The sequence below is a fragment of the Mytilus edulis genome, chromosome 9, assembly GCF_963676685.1.
Source record: "Mytilus edulis chromosome 9, xbMytEdul2.2, whole genome shotgun sequence".
Taxonomy (NCBI): Eukaryota; Metazoa; Mollusca; class Bivalvia; order Mytilida; family Mytilidae; genus Mytilus; species Mytilus edulis.
The window spans coordinates 68,216,045-68,236,838 of NC_092352.1; the positions used below are offsets into that span (position 1 = coordinate 68,216,045).

A 20,794-nucleotide genomic window follows, 5' to 3' on the forward strand; every position below is an offset into this window, starting at 1 on the left:
TAGTGTAATTGCCCCGTAGTTCTAGGGGGTTTCCCCAACCTGTCACAAGGGTACTGGTACATCACCGAGGGATCCGAAGGGAAACATGACACAAGGGTAACAGTTGGGTACTTCCAGACTCTTTTTCGAGTACAGTCCTCTCTTACGGATGAACAAGTAAGGCAATGCGCCAGATATCTGGGGCCCGACGAGGTAAGCGGGAACTGACACCTTGTAGGAAGGTAAGGGCACTCTAGCCGCTCATTACACATACATGTATGCAAAAGCTATCATATCAATGCTAAGTATATATGATAATAATATAAATATTTAAGTTTTCTAAAAAAAATTAAATAAATTAATTGAAGTAATGTTTTTCATTTTATCATATCCGTGGCTGATGAAAGCTATAACATGACAGTTTTTTTCTGATCAGTAAATTGCACAATTCATTGATATTATTATCATTACAAGGCATTTCATAGCGCATTATATAACACTACAACTACTCTAAGCGCTTTACATGTTATAACAAATATACACAAGTTCGTAAATACACGAAACTACAAAGTTAAAGTAGACCAAAATACGTTTAAATGCATACAACATCAAATCAACTATAAAAAGTTAAGACCCTAAAAACTTTATCAACTTGATTAAAAAAGAATTATTAATGAATAAGTAAAAATTTAAAATTTCTAAACTAAATATTTCTAAAACTGCTGAATGCTACTACTATTTTGTATTTGAAAATTAGTAACTAAAAGACATCGGCTTATATTAAAATGGTATATCAAAATATACAGAAACACATTGAATCAGACTAAAATGTACAAAATTTTACTATAGCAAATCAACATCATTGAAATACAACCAATCACGGTTCCAGGTCTTAACTATAAGCGATCCACAGATGCAACTTTGAATACATGCGTCTTAATTCCTTTCTTATATAGTTCTAGCGATTGTTTAATTTACGCAAGTTTACCAAGTCATTAAAGCATTACCATAATCAAGTTCCGACGTAACAAAGGAGAATACAGGAGTTTGCAAGCGTCCTCTGTTATATATATGATCAAATCCGTCCTATGTTACGAATCTGATGGAAACATGATTTTGTTATTGAATTGGTCTGTTGCTGCATGCTGCTGGTTCGATCGAGGATGATTTACTAAGTATAGTTCCATCAAAATTTAGTTGTAACTTACTAAGACTTTTGACTTTGTGTTTGGGAGCAAACACAATCAATTCGGCCTTGTTCTGGTTAAACATACTTGTACACATCCAAGTTTTAATATCTTCCAAACAAGCTTCTAGGCGCTCGGTAATGTCATCCCAACTATCTAATGGTTTGATGACTTGGTAAACTTGCGTATCATCCGCATAGCAGTGGTATGCCATATCATGCTGTTTACAGATTTCACTAACCGGATACGAAAACATGGAAGAAAATCTCGGTCAAAGCACGGAAACCTGTGGGACACCACATTTCAGAACCATATTGTTGGTCCAATGGAGACACATTGCGACCTAATATTAAAGTGTAAACGAAGCCACGACAAGGCTGTTCTAGATATACAAAAAGTATACTGTAGACGATCGAAAAGAATGTCGTGATTGATCACGTCGAACGTTGCTGAGAGATCCAACATCAGCAATATTACACAAAAGTTGTTGTACCTATATATAGCTATGTAATGGCTTCATGAACACGGATCAGGGCTGTTACAGTTGAATTTCTAGTACAATATACTGACTGTATATCGCCATGTTAACAGTTTGACATGACATGAGATACAAATCTTAAGTCAACAACTCTTTCGACAATTTTGAATAAAAATGGCATGTTTGACACAGTGCGGTAATATTTTAGGACTTCTTTGTCTAGGTTTGCTTTCTTTAGTGATGGCTGTTCAACTGTCTCTTTGAAAGTTGAAGGTACTATCTATTCAAACAACAACATGTTCACTACGTTCGTAATATCAGGCGCCAAAGTGTCTATGCACTCTTTGAGAAGCTGTGTTGGCAAAGGGTCCATTTCACAAGAGTTAGATGGCGCTTTCAGAATCATTTTCTTGACTTCGTCGAGTGTTGCAGGAGGTAGAACATCTAAATGTATGCCTTTTAATTTCTGTTCAGCTGATAGATAATTACGAATTACCGACATTTCTCCAATTGATGCACATATTCCATTTCGAATGGTATCAATTTTTCCAAGAAAACATATTCAGATAACATAAATGACTGTTAGATACCAAATAACCCATCCTTTTTTCAAGGGTGACTAAGAAATACAATTATGACTACTCTTTTGATCGGTGGTAAACTTATAACCATACGTGGTCATCCGTTTGGTTGTGTGGTATGTGCAACGCATATTGGGTACATTAATTCAGATGCCTCGTGTAAAAATATGTGTCCGCTCTCACAAGAGTTCGGAACCTTTGAAACAAGTCTTTTGATTGTCTTTGGATAGCCGTTGTAACGGAAAATTTCAGTCCCTATCTAGAATACCGCCCTTTCCCAGTGGCGGTCAAAGTTCCCCCGACCTTCATCACGTACAGTTTCTATATACCCATTGTATTTATTGTAAACCTGTTCTCGTAAATAAATACGTGAACTATTAGCCACTTGACATTGAGCAACCAGAAACCAATCAATCAATCACAAAGTTCAAAATCCTTGTATTCAAAGTGGTTTTTTTTCTCTCTGAAACTTTATCATGAACGCTTACAAAAAATAAAAACACAATTAAACTTTTATACTGTTTGTATGTATTAGTATATATATCGATTTTTATCAAACGTTTTTAGACTTCTCAAAGTGTCTATGTATTATAAAGATAATGAGTCATCTTATTTGTAAAATATCCGGCTTAGTAATACAGAAATTTGACAGACAAAAAATTACAAAATCGTTCTGGATATAAACTCATCATAGATACCAGGATTACATTTTGTATTAACGCCAGACTCCCGTTTCGTCTACAAAAGACTCATCAGTGACGATCGAATTTCAAAAAGTTAAAAGGCCAAATATAGTACGAAATTGAAGAGAATAGGCCAATAATGCAACCTCCGGCTTATATCTAAATCCATTAAACGTGATGGACTTTTTCTTTTAGGTGACAGAGTTGCCAGATAGGTCAGGTTCCAACCAAAATAGGGGCTATTTATTTAAAGCTACTGGTGCTGTACAAAACACACTGACCAATAATTCATACGGAGGAATTGTGTATTCCTACTCTACCCAGTCATTACGTGTATGGTATCCACCAGTTAAAGATCATGGAAAACAATATTTAGTATATTTAGACAAATTATTTGGAAAATCGTCTACAGCGACTCTGGCGGAATTAGAGATAACGACTATTGTGCCTTATGGTAAATGTTATAGTTACTATAATACACTAATTCACAAAAACTTTTTTAAATGTTAAATCTCTTGTTGAAACTTAACGCGGACAAAAAAACTTTGGTTTCCGATTTTCATTTGAATCGTTTGTTATTCAAGAAATATAGTATTTATATCTTCAACCTTAATATTCGAGCGAGAAAAAAAACAACAATTTTTTAATATTATTGTATAGCAATATAATATTTCCCACAGAAAGTAACCAAAAGTTAGCGTGCAATAAATTCCAATATTGCACTAGTGCAATAAATTCCAATATTGCACTAGTGCAATAAATCATAAAAAATCCATGACCTCATCAACGTCAAAATCTAGATTAAACCAATTTTTACTTTTAAATATTATATTGCTATACAATAAAAGGGTTATTGCATGAATATTGGGGAATATTGTCCCTCGTAGAACATATATTGCACTCGCAAGCTCGTGCAATATAAGATTCTACTCGGGACAATATTCCCCAATATTCATGCAATAACCCTATAGTATTATGTGCAATAAGAAAGGTGAATAACAACATTAAGTTTAAAAGTTATAGTATGATATATAAAGAAAAATGTATATATTAAGAAAAAGGAATATTTATCCAATAGATTTATTTGGTTGAAATATTTTCAAATACATCTTATCTCTACGCCTGACAAAAAATGGTTGACAGAAAGTAAAAGTGGTGATATTGTAAAGATGATGTACAAAATTTTCTTTAAGCTCGAAAAATCTTGCAACTAATTGGATTTTTCTAACAATAAATATAATGGAAAGGAATTTGTTGTTTTGTTTTTGGTTTTGTGCTCTCAGAAAGTCATAAAACTGGTCACTGGTCATTTTTACAATCAGGAAGGCGGAAGACTAAAGTCACCGCAGATACTTGTAAATTTATTTATTATTTATACCATGTTTAAAATATTTCAATTAAAGTAAAGTTACTTTAGTATTTCATATATAGAATTCAGTATGGCTTGAAAGCCGCATTTTGGTATGTAAGTTAAGGTCAGAATAAAGCTCCGTTGCATGCAAATATTTCAGTCAAATATATTGTTCATATTTATTGGAACATAATTGTAAACTTGGTTTACAATTTGTATACTTGCAGATTATATAATAAAGTATTTATAAATTGGACGACTCATTAAATGCAGAAATGGCCCACACGCATTACCACGACTAGTTTATGGGTTTATGGTGACTTATTCCTCATCCCAAGTCGATGTTATATTGGTGTCCCATTTTTCCTGCGACATTTTTCCATTCAGTTGAAACTCGATACTAGATATTGAATCTTCGGAACTGTTTCTGGTACCTAAAAAGTATCTCTATTTAAAAAGAAAAAGAAAAAAAACCACACATAAATAACTAATTTACAGCATCAATATATTGTTTCTGTGTATTAAAAATGAAGTCACTTTTCAAGTAACTTATCATATTAATTTTATAAAAGGGTAATGCTATGTTATGTACCGCTTTTTATGCCAGTTTTACTGCATGTTATTTTGAAACAAATTCCAAATAAATCTTTAGAATTATAGTTTCGTTATTTGTCTAGCTTTTTTTTAAATAAATGATTATCAGGATAACCTTATATTGATTATATTAATATAAAACGAATGTTTGTATGTTATTTCCGCCTTAAATATTTCATAATGGCATAGTAAAAAACCATCAAACATCGAGTATTTAGTTCTATCTGCTGTGTCCCTATAATAATTGTTTAAATTGAAACTCAAACGAGGATTTGTTTCATAGATTTGACAAATTTGTCGTTGTTGAAAATGCATATACATGTAAAATGACAAAGGCTTGTTTGAATTTCATATGTTAAGATCACTTTTAATTTTACAATGAATTAAATGCAGTTTAAGACCTTTGGGTTTAAGTTTAACTTTATAGTCTTAACCTTATATACATGCATGTGATTTCAAACTTTATATTCCGGATGTGAAATCTTTTATTTATATCATATAAAAGATAATATTTTAAAATTGAATACAGACTTGAGTTCTTGCATTAACATGGCATTGAAAAGATAAGTATAGCTTATGTAGGCATTATATCAAATATGCATATATTGTTTTGATAATAATGTATGCTTAGTAGCAAGTTTTATTGAAATATTTATTCAAAAGTATAATGTTCAATACGATAGTTCAATAGATTTATTAAGTTCAGATTACATAGTTACTGTAATGTCATGATTATATATAACGTAATATATAGGTGTTATGGAAAAGACATGTATATGAAGTAAATCTATTTGGGTTTATATTAATTTCATTGGGGGAACATGATCTCATGATTCTTGTCTTTACGTATGGCACCCAAGAGTTTAACATAACTTATCAGTGGCGGAATTGTGAGTAAACCATTTTTTTTTTAAAGAATTTCGTTTGGTTTGAAAGAACTTGGTCAAATGAGGATTAATTGAAATAATTTGAACTTTGGAGGATGTGCTGTTCTGTCTAGACGTTTTTAGTTGTGTGCTTTAAATTGTCGTAATTACGGATGACTTATGGCTATAGACGTACATGTTTTATCAAATATTGAATATACGGATTATTTTCCGATATATAACAAGCATCTACAAAAGTACTTGCAATACAAGTTAAAACAAGATTCCGGGAAATTATTTGAAGGATATTAGTGTACATGCGCTAGCCCTAGTCATATCGTTACTATTTTTATGATGATTTATATGTTTGTTAAAATGATATATGAAATACAAAACAACAGTTTTATATAACTTAATGATATTTTTTATAACTAATTATATTTTACTATGCTAATCAACATTGAAAAACTTAATAAATGTCGTGGAAATAAAGAGCTTTTCAATACGCATATGTTATAAAAGAATTGAATGCGTATTTATATCAACCAATAAATGAATTGGTATTCAAAATGCTAGTGTTTTTCATTTTAGTCATGATCATTCATTCTTATTCATCGATACGATTGTTAATTTTTGCAGAAAGATATACATGTAGGTTTTCATTTGCAGCCAAAGAAGATATGACAGATACGCTTTGCCAATTTGGTAAGATTATCCATTAATGTTTGCTGACTTCAGGTAAAATAATATACGCTTATATATATTTTTCTTATGGAATATTATACAACATAGCTATTGCGTCAGTGTATAGAAAACAAGTGTGGCATAGTCACTGATGAGGCTGATGTAGACGAAACACACCTCTGGTGTATTGAATTATAAGCCTAGTACCTTTGATTACTGTTACCATGTCGAAATGTTCTGTATTGCTTATTTGTGTATCTCTCTGTCCTGAATGTTCTTGCATTTATATGTACTGTAGTCCTGTCATGTTATGTTGTCATTTTAGTGTAATATTTAGCATTGTCATAAAAGCGCGAGGTTTGGTTAACCACAAAACCAGGTTCAATCCACAATGTTTTCTTCAAAAGTCCTGTACCAAGTCAGGGAAATGGCAGTAGTTATCTTATAGTATTTTTCTGTATGTTTTGCAGGGTTGTTTGGTTTTTTAATTGCACTTCAGTTTTTCTGTTATTTTGTTGTTTTCCGCTTATAGTTGATAACTTTCCCTCAATTTGAGTTGTAACCCAGATTTGTTTTCTCTCAATCGATTTCGAAACAGCGGTTTACTACTATTGCCTTTATTCATAATGACACGTTGTGACTTTTTTAATTTAAAAACCGCTTCTGCTTAGAATTAATCGTTTGTATAAATGACAAGGTTATGACTATACAGTTTCCCCAAAAGTGTGTGGTTTTTTTTTATTCATGAGGATCGGACTAATATACAATTTGCTTATTATTATTTACTTTTTTTTTTTAAATCGGTTGTTCGAATTTACCTCGGCAAATACTTATTGTCATCTTTTTCTGTCTTTTTTCTTCTGCGTTCGTCAATGTACATTTGTTTTCAACTGAATGAACTAAATTTGCTCTCATTTCGATTAGTTAGCACGAACCTCTAAAATATCTCCATATTTTATTACACTAAAAATAACTCGTTTGTTATCATGTTGAAATAAAATAAGACGAGTTGACAACAATCGATATGAATTTCTTACCGATTAAGAATTTGCTATCAGATTTGTATATTCAAACAATAGTGGACCATGTAATGATTTATTCGACATCAACCTACCAGCTAACACATTTTCAAACCATTTGGATTTCAAAAAATGAAAAGACCTACAGATGCTGATTTTTATGTAATGAATTAATAGTTTTATCATTTAATTCTGATCAAGTCATATTATTTATTTCAGATTTTTGGATTTATATCCTGATTGGATTTGGCATTTGTTTGGTACCTGTGTTTATTATTTGGTTGTTTTGGTTCTGTCTGCGATCTGTATCTAAAGATGCCAAAGTTTCGATTGAATAACAGAGTAGAATATATAAATGCCACTGGAACACTTGACATATTAACGTTTATATTTATTTTTCGAACCATTGTAGTAGTATATTTTAGACATATATTCCCTTTTTGTTATGGATATTATGGTACATCTCTTCCTTTTTGCAGCTCACTAAGATACAGTTCGTCTTAAATACTATTGCTATACAACCTTTATTCCCAGTTGTTGCATGTTTAAATAATCAGTGAATGTTCCATTTTTCTCTCAGCAGTCTTTCTTAAACTCGATCAATGCAGACACAATATATTCGACTTTCAATGTCAATTTAAAGTGTGTTACTCTGTCATTAATTATAATCATTCGTTGTGCACGGAATAAGATACCTGCGGCATGGATAATTATGCAAATTATATATATTGAATACCGATGCAGGTGGATTTCCCCTTATTTTTAGTACAGTTGTGTAATGTATACGTATTGTTTCATTATGTACCGTCATATTTTTGCAGTTGTTTTATTTCGAAAAATATTTATTACGATTAATGCGGTACATTTAAGGGTTAGAGCAGTTATTTATTTTATACTTATTTTTCGAAAAAAGAATTATATATAGTTACATTTTTTTTTGTAAATCCGTATCTCAGAGGACTTTAGTTTGTCCAAAATTTAGTATTCTTCCGGAAATTAGATATTTGTTAAAGATTGATGCAACGTTCAATATGGTTTTGAAATCGCAATGTAGGCATCCATGTCATATTGCATTCTTATACAAGTACTACATCATCATCAACTTTGAACCCAGGTTCCTTAAATGAAGAACTAGTGCGCATGGTCCACCAGCACAAATGCAATTTAATTTTTATGTGCTTCTATGCAATTACAGTTCAAATAGTGTTGTTTATGTATTTTTACGGTGTTGATTGCATTCATTTGATAGTTGAAATAAATAAAATTAATGTGTAACATGTATTTTGTTATTTAAGTAAAGAGCAATGCATACCACCGTAGATAAAATTTACCAGTTTAGTTTACATACAAAAATTTGCATGCATGGTGAAATATTTCTGATAAAAGAGTCTGCCCTCAACATATGCTTATCCACAATTTAAAAACGTATGGATTACGAATGTTTTTGTCTTTGTTTGGAGCCTGTACTCATTCAATAGTTTTTTCCGTTAGTTTTGTCGTTTGAATTGTTTTACATTTGTTATTTCAGGGTTATTTTATTTGAATATGCGGTATTGTCTTTGCTCATTGTTGAAGACCGTTTGATGACCTATAATTGTTAATTCTGTTTAAAAAGTTGGTATCTTGTGAAGAGTTGTCTTATAATCAATTTCAATCATACCACATCTTTCTGACCTTATTCATAAAAATATAATATTACAAAATAATTAATGCTCTGACTGACCCTCAAAATTACACAAACTTACCATGATATTGAAAACATGTATTTAATTTCTTAAAAAAGGTATCAGGTCAATGTGGCCAAAAAATAAGAAAATAAGTATTTGTAAAAAGTTCAACAATGGAGTATAACATGTATACACTAAAGTAGCTTTATAATTTGCTGATTTGCTGATTTTTCTTGACACCAAAATGTTTTTCTTGAGTGCCGAAATCTTTTTCACGGATGCCGACTGCCTTTGCCCCAAGCCAGGAGCCTGTAGTTCAGTGTCCTTTGTTGATGTGTTAAATATTTGTTTTTCGTTCATTTTTGTAAATAAATTAGGCCTTTTTTTCCGTTTGAATTGTTTGTCATTTGCCATTTCGTACCCTTTTATAGCTGACTATATATATACGGCATGGGCTTTGCTCATTTTTGAAGGCCGTACGTTTGTAATTTCTGTGTCAATTAGTCTCTTGTGGAGAATTGTCTCATTGGCAATCATACCACATCTTCTTTGTTTATAATTGATGCCAAACATTTCGTCCTATCATGCACAGTCCGCGGAAAGAGAAAATAAGGCATGTGAAATGGAGGAAAAAACATGTCACTATGAGATTTTCATTTAAAAAAAAAAATTTAAATTGATACAAACATTATCAGAAAAGTCCGATGTGAACAAATTTGATGCATAGCTGAGGTATATCTGTTTTCCCCGCTTCGCGGATTCCGGTTTCAACCTTTTGTTGTACCTAATTAAGTATTGTTTCAGTTCGGATCACGGTTGGGAATGCAGCAACTGGACGTTATATGTTCAACTTTGTAGCCATTTGATTATGACGTCACGCCCTGATATGTTGAAGAAAACTTATTTACTCTTTATTTTTCGGTGTATTATTGGAAAGGGATGCAATTATGAAGGAGTACTTAAATAAATAATAAAAATTGTCCCATGTGTCCTTACGGCAGCAAAGTGATTAACATTTCCGTCTGCTAAAATTTCAAGCGGATACCAAATGAGAATTTGCAAATTCAGTCTCCAGATTTTCCGATGACAAAAATCTCTCACTTGTATGACAGTCAGACATGGGGTCAATTGCTTTTGAACATAATTAATATCAATTGAATAACACATTAAATTTGACTTCTTTTGTCAATGTAATTAACTACTTTCCAATTACTTCACAAATGTAATTAAGTACTTCAATTACTTACTTTTGAAAGGAAAATATAGATGAAATATTGAAAACATGCATTTATTATATTATGATATATACATAACATGCATAAGTATTATACATGTTTTATAGTAATAATAATTAGAAAATAGAATGATGTTTCTGACATATATATATGTAGGACTCGGAACCGCGATGGTCACGTTGAAGTGCGATGGTCCACGCTGTAGTGCGTTGGTTAACACGCTGAAGTGCGATGGTGACAATGTGACGCTAACTTGTTGGTAGATACGCTGAAGTGCGATGGTGGGTACGCTGAATGCGATGGTCTAACTGTGAGGAGTGTATGCTAGCTAAATGCGATTGTCTGAAGTTAAAACCTATTTAATGTAGCGGTGCAGTGGTGAGCGTGCTAACCTCGCATTTTGGGAGATCGGGTTTAATTTCTAGTTTGGTCAATCCAAACATTTGAATTCTTAATTTGCTATTTGTATGATAGCTCAGATTAAGTATGATGTATTTGATTACGAGAACGTGTTTTAATATTGAGTGTTCAAGTGCGATAAAACAAACGGGTTCAGTGCAGCTGTCTATTGTGCTAAGTAAAAATGAAAAAGAAGATGTGGTATGATTTCCAATGAGATAACTCTCCACAAGAGACCAAAAAGGACATAGAAATTAACAACTATAGGTCACCGTACGGCCTTCAGTTTAGTAATACCACATACTCTCCTATATGATAATGTAAAACAATTCAAACGAGAAAACTAACGACCTTATGTATATAAAAAAATAACATATTATACATGCTTCCGAACACTGGTTAGCTCATCTACAGACCAAGATCTGCCTTGTTTCCCATGGTTGTTTGTCTGACTAAGATTTACATATTTTTGTAACCTCTACCTCTAATGCTTAAAACTGTTCAGGACTTGAATCGTTCGTTGAATAAAAATAAAACATTGTTTTGAAAACGTCATTGTCCAAACGTCATGCAAAACCATCGCACTTCAGCGAAAGGACCATCGCACATCGGCGTAGACCAAAGCACCTCAGCGTGACCATCGCACCTTCGAGTCCTACATAATTATATAACACAGTGTTCAACTTATACTGGTATGTACATTTTTGTATTCTGGCATATTACTTATTTTGGTATTCTACTATTACATTTCACCATCATCAATTTGTCAAATGTTTCCAACACCCAGTCTACACCTTATGGGTCTGAACGTCTTTCCATCAGTGCTAAATAAACGTTCAATTGGTGCAGAAGTGACTGGAATTGCTAAATATTGGGCTGCTGACTTAGCAAGACGTTGAAAACGTTTACAGTTACTATACTAGTACACATGGGGGCTTTTGACATATGAATACAATTAGCCAAATTCAAATTAAAATGGCCTGTTATTCCCCCAAATCCTCTCATTTGTCTACTTGACCAAATATCAATAGTTAAACATACCCTTTCAGCTCTTTTAAGAGTAGTTACAAGGTTATTTCTAATTTCAACATATTTTTCATGAAGAATTTTTGTAGAAAAATGCTTTCTGCTAGGTACTTTATACTTTGGGTCAGCTTTATCCATCAAGTTTTTGAACTCTTCACTTTGCACAATAGAAAGTGATGAAAGATCCCCAGCTATGAACATTATCACAGCATTTGTAATTTCTAACTGTTTGGATCAGACGGTAAATATTTTGATGACAGTCGCATCAAATTTCATTATATTGCCGCCGATGCGATAACTAACCAAACAGGCACAATAGGTAAAAATGTAAAAAATGCGAGCGATTTATTAACTCGAGGTAAATTAATCGCCCGCAAACAACAGCTGAGTCTCGGTGTTATGTTTTCCAATGAATTATCTCAATTTTGTTTTAGTAAAATTGTTAATTTAAATAATTATATACTCCCTCATAAAATAAAGAAGAATATATACATGGTGACAATTAACCTCAAATAGGAGTAGAAAACATTTGAAATTCACATGTGATATGTTTATTGAAAAAAAAACTGCCTTAATTGCTTTCTTGATTACTGATTTAAAAGCGAACTTTGAAAACTTGATCGAATCTAATCCTTTAAACATGCTTTAAAATTTTCTTTAACAATAACAGAAGTTACCACTTTTGTTTTTTAGTTCCTAAAACTCATGGCCGATCAAATTATTCTAACTGCAAGTAATAATACATTAAGGAATTAGAAGTTTAAATGTTAAAATCTTTCAACTCTATTAAAAAAAATGAAAACAAAAGTAATAATTTATTGCGTCCGAAGTACTTTTCTGGATTTACATCAGGAAAGCTAAAAGCCTATCATTTGAAATCCGAAGATGTATAAGAACCGAAAATCATTTAAGAGTTATTTGTCAAAAATACCTAAAATAAATAGCCAAATTCATCTTAAGCCAACTTTGCCTGAGGGAGTTAAAACCTTAGTTTCATAATAATTTCAAAATTTATAAAACGGACAATTTTAGTAAAGATTGTTAAATCATGTCAGGAACGAAGCACTGACTACTGAGCTGATAATACCCTCGGGAACTGATAGTCCACCAGCAGAGGTATAGATCCAGTGATGTAAAAAATGGAAAACAACACGTTTAATAATTTATTGCGTCCGAAATGCTTTTCTAAAAGAGACATAAAGGCAAAAAAGCATTTAAGGCATTGCAGGAATTTTTAAAAGCACAAACTCGGTTGTGGTAACATGGTATCGTTGGCCTGGAGGAGTAATCTAAAGCATATCCTTGAATATTGATTCAATGAAGATTAGTTGATTAGGGATTTAGAGTTTCACATTAGGTTAATAGTACACGGATCCAAATGAGATCGTTTTGTTGTCTTGCGAGGCAATACTATATCAGCGTAGATATCAAAGATATATTGTTATATGAAACACTACCAAGTAAAACATGGCACAATCAGAGAAACAACACTAACGGTAAGTTAACAGATCGAACCACGATTGTTGTATCTTAGGATTTAGGCCTCGAAAAAACATGTTCATAATCAGTTGGTCATACACATCCTATAAAACCTGTGTACGAGATGATTTTTCGTGTCAAGATATTACTTTAGTTTGTTTTGTGCACGAGCGTTATTAATCAATCGAAATATAAACCTCAAACGATGCGACTGAGCGTATGTTAATACGCGGACATGGGAAGCTGAAACATTGAAAGTGGTAATCCTAACGGTGACGTCAGTTTCTAGTTTGAAGTCTCCAATTCAAGGACATCTTTAAGATATGAAGAAGAAAGTTTTTCAGAAATTTGCCCGGTTATTATATATTATATGACAATATCGTTCAAATTCATTTTCGAAGAAAATGATTAATTCAGAATGACATGTCAATCCCTTTAGAAATTTTTGGTTCTGAATGCTCTTCAACTTCATACTTTTTGGGTCTTGTTAACACTTCTCGATTAGAGCGTCAGTGATAATTCTTATGTAGTCGAAACGCGTGTCTGGCGTAATTTATATATAATTTCAATCCTGGGATCTATGATGAGTTTATTCATATGAAGAAGAACGAAAAAAGGACACAAAAGAGAAAACTATTCCAGAGAAGGAATGTTTCGTTAAGACTTTCAATGAATAATATAAAGAGAAGTGTGCTATATCTGCTATATCTCGTATTTTACATTGCTTTTTTCAGTTCAAATGTACCGATTCTATATAATGAATACAGTCATGAGGTTAATACTTAAATATTTGTGTACTAAATATCAGTTCTCCTGGACTTCTAACAGGAGGTCAGTCCGAATTTGATAATAATGTCAAGATGTTGTTTGATAATGATTTAACGGTTTTCAATTTTGATTGATGAACATTAATTTCCATCGTATGAGCTTTTTTGAATTATTTTGTTTCATAAACAGTTTTGTTAAAGCAAACTCATCGTTGATTTTATTAATATCTACAGGCTAATCTATATCTCACAAATCTTTTTTTTTTAAATAAAATTACTAAGTTCAACGGATTTTATCATGAAATTGTTATTTTTTTTTTATTAAAACAGAATAGATTAGGTTATAAAATATTTACCTTTTACCTATTATGGAGAGAACATTCAGTTACTATTGTTCTGATAGCATTCTCGTCTTGAAATGGAAGTTGCAAAGAGAGCCTACCATACCAGTGTCATTTTAACTTTGTGTGTTACTTTCCCTCTGTATACAGGTGAGTTGTGTACCTAATGATTTGTTCTGGAGAAACTATTATTGTCGGAATTGAAATCATTTGTATGTGTTTGAACATATTTAAATGCGGTTTCGAAGTTTATATAAATAAAATTTATTATCAATTTGAAATTGAGCTCTATTTTGTCATCAGTTACAATATATTAAAATTTGAAAACCACCTTGGTAGGACGGTTCATACCATAATGTATGAAACTGTTTGAATTTGACATTTTGATATTGCGAAAGTGGAAATAGATATAATGTAGAACGGTGTGTGTTACATTGACATATGTTTGCAAGAATGAAAGCACATCCACGCTTATTTACGATATAGATATTATTTTGTCTACATATAACATTTTACATATTTATTATACGGCTATATCCTAACTATCCTACTGGCTGTCGATACTTTTATTTTGTCATTGCACAAGTCATGTCTTCTTTGACTGTGCATAGGTTGTAACTGCTTTAAAATGAATTCAGATTTTAAAGATACCTGATTTCATGAAGGGACACTCATTTTAAATTTTTTATAATGTATTTATGCATTTCATAAATGATGACCATGATATTTCATATTGTTCAAAGGGGGATTACCAATATCAATGTCAACAACGCATATGACGATTACAGCACCACCTTTACTGATGACAAACAGAACAACTATTCAACAAATGAAAAAAAGACAGCTACCACCGAGAACAATAAATACAAGGATGATAAACTTAGGTATGCTTCGTGATGAATGAATTGTGTTATAGTTTAACTGCGCAGATATCGATAAATTTATTTCCAGGAGTACCCTACGATCTATAATATGTGATACAAATTTAAAATGATGAACATGTAACACTAAAAAAGGTATAGTATATCTATCATTGTTCAAATTTCAATTACTTATCGTTGCATGTGCAATGTTGTGGCAATGGTTTATTTCAATATTTGTAAATCGATAAAAAAATGACATCTTATTGAAATGTTTAAAGAGCAAAATATTCAAATTGGAAATAAGTATCGACAAAAAATAAAAATTTAATATAGTGTACAAACATATATCTAAAACTGATTAATATAGATATATATAAGTAGCAGATTGAAATTTTGACCTTGAGCTATCGTTGAAAAATGCTCAAAAATGGTATAAGGTATTGTCGCACACAACTCAAATAAAGGTAGGTTATAGTTTTGTCAAACATATTAACACGGGACGGTTATGTTTCCTTTATAAATTGGACCGCACACAAGTGGTTTATGTCTCCGTCTTACCATACCATAAGTCCAGTAAGTTGTAATAAGTTAATTTTGAATGTAACACGTCATCTGACAATATCTGATCGACTGATAAATGTTTGTCTATCAACTAACTAATATACATAATTTTGTCATATGACCGTGACCTCATCAATGGTTTTTATGATTGGTCCTTAAAAATTGAATTTAAAATTAAATTATATGTTTTTTCAACTTCAGATACTTTATTTCACTTATAATTGAATTATGAGGAATGACTGTAACATTTCTCTGTCGATTCAAAATAGCCTCACAAATGTGGTGCAAACTGTTCATTAAACCGCTACACGAGTAATTCATGGTGCATCACATTTTTATTGTATTTGTTCATAGACAGAACAGAACAGAATAGACAGATAGTTAAAATGATGACGCCATGGTAACCAAAAGACAAACAGACAAATAAAAGTACACAAGACACAATATAGATAACTGGTTTGCGGGGGGAAGGGGTGATCTTTGGTGCTCCGGAAGGGTAAGCAAATCTTGATTCAGTAGTGGAACCCGTCGTGTTGCTCATGTTAATACAAACCCGGTAAATATTATAATTCGGTTGGTCACATTCGTAAAAAGGGAACGGAATTATTGTAGTTACGACTTAAAGAACATATCTGATATCATCTGTGAAATGAATATTTCATAACGGTAGAACAAAACTCGTGATGACGTCCGTAAAATGAACGAAGGGATGACTTCAACTTCACCCTTTGGAACTTATGGTTAATAGCTTCCTTGTGCATAACATCATTGACACAGTCGTGTAGTAACTAAATACCTCTATTTTCGTGCAATTCTTATTCTTAATTATGAGTTGATAACGGATCCATTATACTGTCCAGTATGTTAAACACAATAGGTACCGGTTCTTTCGCGGTCTTTTTAACTTTAACCCTGAAGTTGTTTTGAAATGGAACAATATTGCCTTGAGTTGTCAATTCCACTATCAAAACCATAAGTTTAAACCAAATATGTCTGTCGTTAAACAACACGAATGCTCACTATTCAGATTTATTTCTGACTAGAAATTATTTAAATACAAAAAGTAACGAATGCCTTTTCACGATTAGCTCATCTTTTCATAATTACTGTATTCAAATGTGGGAATAACCTAGGTATATCTTGCAATGGTAAAGCTAAAGATGTTTACTGCTGTACCCCTATTTTCGACATTTTTACCTATAATGTATCTTTGTTTTCCTCACACATGTTGCCGATAAAATGGAATTTTATACAACCTTCATACAAGTGAGAGGTTTCTACATAAAAATGCCTTTACCGAGTCCGGAATATGACAGTTGTTGTCCATTCGTTTGATGTACTTGAGCTACGATTTGGTCATTTGATTGAGGACTTTTCGTTTTGAATTTTCCTCAGAGTTCAGTATTTTTGTTATTTTACTTTTTTGGACAAGTTTTTAGTTTAATTTATCTTTTGTCATGTTTATATAAGCTAATAAAGATCAATGAAAAGTATGTTTCCTTCTTTATTCCATTTTTCGTTATGTCCAATATTCGGTATTCTATTTTTTATCTTTGAAAATCATAGAATACTTCAATGTATCCAACGTTTTTTTTTAATAGCAGCTTTGTTGCTACATGTGAGCTATCCTCTCATTATCCCAATAGCCATGTCTATGAGTGATGCGCAATTTTTGATCGTTTACGAAACAGTCAGAATCCCAAGGGCAAATACTCTTTTAAAGATATTCATTACCAAGTTGAATTATAACAAATTTTGATGTTTTTCTATGGCAACCAAGAACACATTTTAACAAACAATACTTATTTTTCAAAGTTCATAAAACATACATTTACATAAAAAAATCAAAATCTGCAGATAGCCGTGGGCAACCAATTTTGATGCTCACATAGAATATTTATCAAAGTTTAAGTGTAAGGATTATGTCCGAAGAAATTATTATTACAAACAACCTATACTGACGGACTTTACAAACGCAACACACGTTTTGATGATATTTTTTTTTAAACAACTCTAGATTGATCCTCAAATAAGTACTATTCATGATTATCCAACTTCATTCTGTTCAGAAAATCATCAACATTTCACTTACCTGAGGTTATAGAACAGTATGAATTATTGAAGTCGCACGAAATTCTGTAAGCGAAATTTGAAACCCATTGATAATGTTTTCCTCATTAAACAATTCTTTCAATCCATACTACACTTAAATCAGTCAAAAAATAGCATATATGTAGTTTTAGCTATCCCCATAGTGTTCTTATTGCTACTTCTATGAATGGGGCGCCATTTTGTTTTATCTTTTACGAAATGTATCGGTATTTTAATTATATTACTATTTTTCAGTTAAGAAATGTACACAATGGGATGATTGGGTGAATTCGAACACACCGGATGGAAGTGGCGATTACGAACCGTTTGATATAGTGGCGAAACACTCCAAATTGTGTACTAATCCAATCAAGATTGAGTGTCTAGCTACTTCTGGTTTCCAAGCTGATGACCTTGGACAGATTATTACCTGTGACCTTTGTAATGGATTACAGTGTGACAATGTAAACCAGTTTGACCCAAGTGGGTGTGCAGACTATAAAGTCAGACTAGCTTGCTTAAAACTGACTCCTGAATGTGGTGAGTTTAAATTACAACCATTTGTATATATGCAACCCTATTATGTCTGTTTGTTTTGTTCACATATCGTTGCCAATATAACATTTATAATGGAATTTCATGCAACTGCCATACAAGTGAGATTTTATGGTAGCTATAAAATCAGGCTTATCCATCATCTTTTTATAAGAAAACGACTCTACCAAGTCAGGAATATGACAGTTGTTATCAATTCATTTGATATGTTAACATTTGATTTTGCAATTAGATTAGAAAATTTTCGTTTTAAATTTACATCGGAACTCGTTCATTTCGTAATTTCACTTTGTTTTCATTAAGCACCACCACAAATAGCAACAACGACAGTTGCAACATTAAGCTCAACCACATTGACTACTAATCCTCCGATTAAGACGTTGGCAAAATGTTACACAGATATGGACACAAGTTATTGTCCTGATTCTTGTCCAGATGGACAATACTGTGATGGAACATAATGCGTACTAAAATCGGATTGTAATTGTAAGATTGATGGAACCATTGTTGAGGTAAGTGTCAAATGTTAGGACTCCCCATTTTTTTCCATCAATAAAGGGTAAAATTGTTTGCCTCATGAACTCCGTTTTTCCGTGAATTTTCCTCGGAGTTTTTTTTTGTAATTTTACTTTTTTCCTTTCATTTAAGACTTCAATATTTTATAAAAGAACCTTTACCAAAATTTAAGCAGATATTACTTTCCATACGATTTGAGACCAAAATGGAACAAATGCAAATAAAAGGTAAAAGTCCGAGTCAGCTTTGCCCCGCCATATTTTTTAAATGAAATATCCCGAAAAAGAGTTCCATAACCTATCAATATTTTCGACACCTTTGTTTTGATTTGATCATATGAAATACGGGGAAGTGATCAATGTGAATGCTGTCGTTGATTTTTTTTATTTTTGAAAAAGTCCATGTCATACATGATAAAAATAACAGATATTAATTAAACTCTATTCGAAATATAACAAAACTCAAAAGAGGCCCAGTGCTATCATCATATAAGAAGCTCCAAATAACCCTTACTTTACAAGTTGGTGTTTAAACTAAAGGTTCTGTGTTGAAACTTGTAATTTAACTAAAGCATTCAATTTAATAGACGCAGCCATTTTATATAGACAACAGGGTATTCATAATTAAGAGCTGATCCTGATTGGTCGTTGTGTGCAGCTCATATTTTCTATAACTAGATACTTCGTCAACTCTGTATCAAAGCTTTAATGATATATTTTACTTAGCACTTAAGTTCTTGAAAATTCATTACGACACTGTCATGAAAGAGTGACCAAAGATACCAGAGTCAAATACAACATAGAAAACTTAAGACTAAGCAACAAAAACTGGGGGTGATCTCAGGTGCTCCGGAAGGGTAAGCAGATCCTACTCCACATGTGGCACCCGTTGATGAGATACGTATTCTTAAGGTAAGAATTGATAGGTAATGGAGATAAGTATACATTGCATTAAAAAAAAGCAACAGTAACTTATATATATTTTTTTATTTTTTTAATTTTTAATCCAAATGATTTGTTCTTAAATTAAAGCAACTTACTATAGTTTGCATCTCGAAAAAGGCTCATATTGCCGCCCTTAACACGTTTAAGGGAAATAACATGACATGAACTATCATTGATATTGTTATATTTATAAATTAACTGTTTACAAAATTTTTTGAAATACTTAGGCTTTTCTACCTCAGGCATAGATTACCTTAGCAGTATTTGGCAACACTTTTCGGAATTTTGGATATCAATGCTCTTCAACTTCGTACTTTATTTGGCTTTTTTGATAGTTATCAAAGGTACCAGGATTATAATTTAGTACGCCAGACGCGAGTTTCGTCTACATAAGACTCATCAGTGACGCTCATATCAAAATATTTATAAAGCCAAACTAGTACAAAGTTGAAGAGCATTGAGGATCCAAAATTCCAAAAAGTTGTGCCAAATACGGTTAAGGTAATCTATGCCTGGGATAAGAAAATCCTTAGTTTTTCGAAACATTCAAAGTTTTGTAAACAGGAAATTTATAAAAATGACCACATTATTGATATTCATGTCAACACCGAAGTGTTTTAAAACTTTTTTGGATTCAAGCGTCACTGATGAGTCTTTTGTAGACGAAACGTGCGTCTGGCGTATATATAAAATTTAGTCCTGGTATTTATGATGAGTTTAATTACAACCACTGGGTCGATGCCACTGCTAGTGGAGATTTATTTACCCGAGGGTATCACAAGCCCAGTAGTCAGCACTTTTTGTGCTGACATGAATTATCATTGATATATTGTTATATTTATAAATTAACTGTTTACAAAATTTTGAATTTTGTGAAATACTTACGCTTTTCTACCTCAGGCATAGATTACCTTAGTTGTTTTTGGCT

General features: G+C 32.1%; 2 protein-coding genes across 2 annotated transcripts in view; both read left to right on the top strand.

The window, feature by feature from the left end:
• Window positions 1-20,794, top strand: part of LOC139488863 (uncharacterized) — a 190,399-nt gene that overhangs the window by 57,871 nt on the left and 111,734 nt on the right. The gene's annotated exons all lie outside the window — the stretch shown is intronic.
• Window positions 1-20,794, top strand: part of LOC139489354 (mucin-2-like) — a 63,405-nt gene that overhangs the window by 1,098 nt on the left and 41,513 nt on the right. Inside the window, exons 2-4 of the mRNA XM_071275663.1 lie at window positions 3,104-3,362; window positions 18,107-18,354; window positions 18,898-18,918. Of these exons, the coding sequence (XP_071131764.1) occupies window positions 3,104-3,362; window positions 18,107-18,354; window positions 18,898-18,918 (528 nt within the window). The remainder of the gene's footprint in view (window positions 1-3,103; window positions 3,363-18,106; window positions 18,355-18,897; window positions 18,919-20,794) is intronic.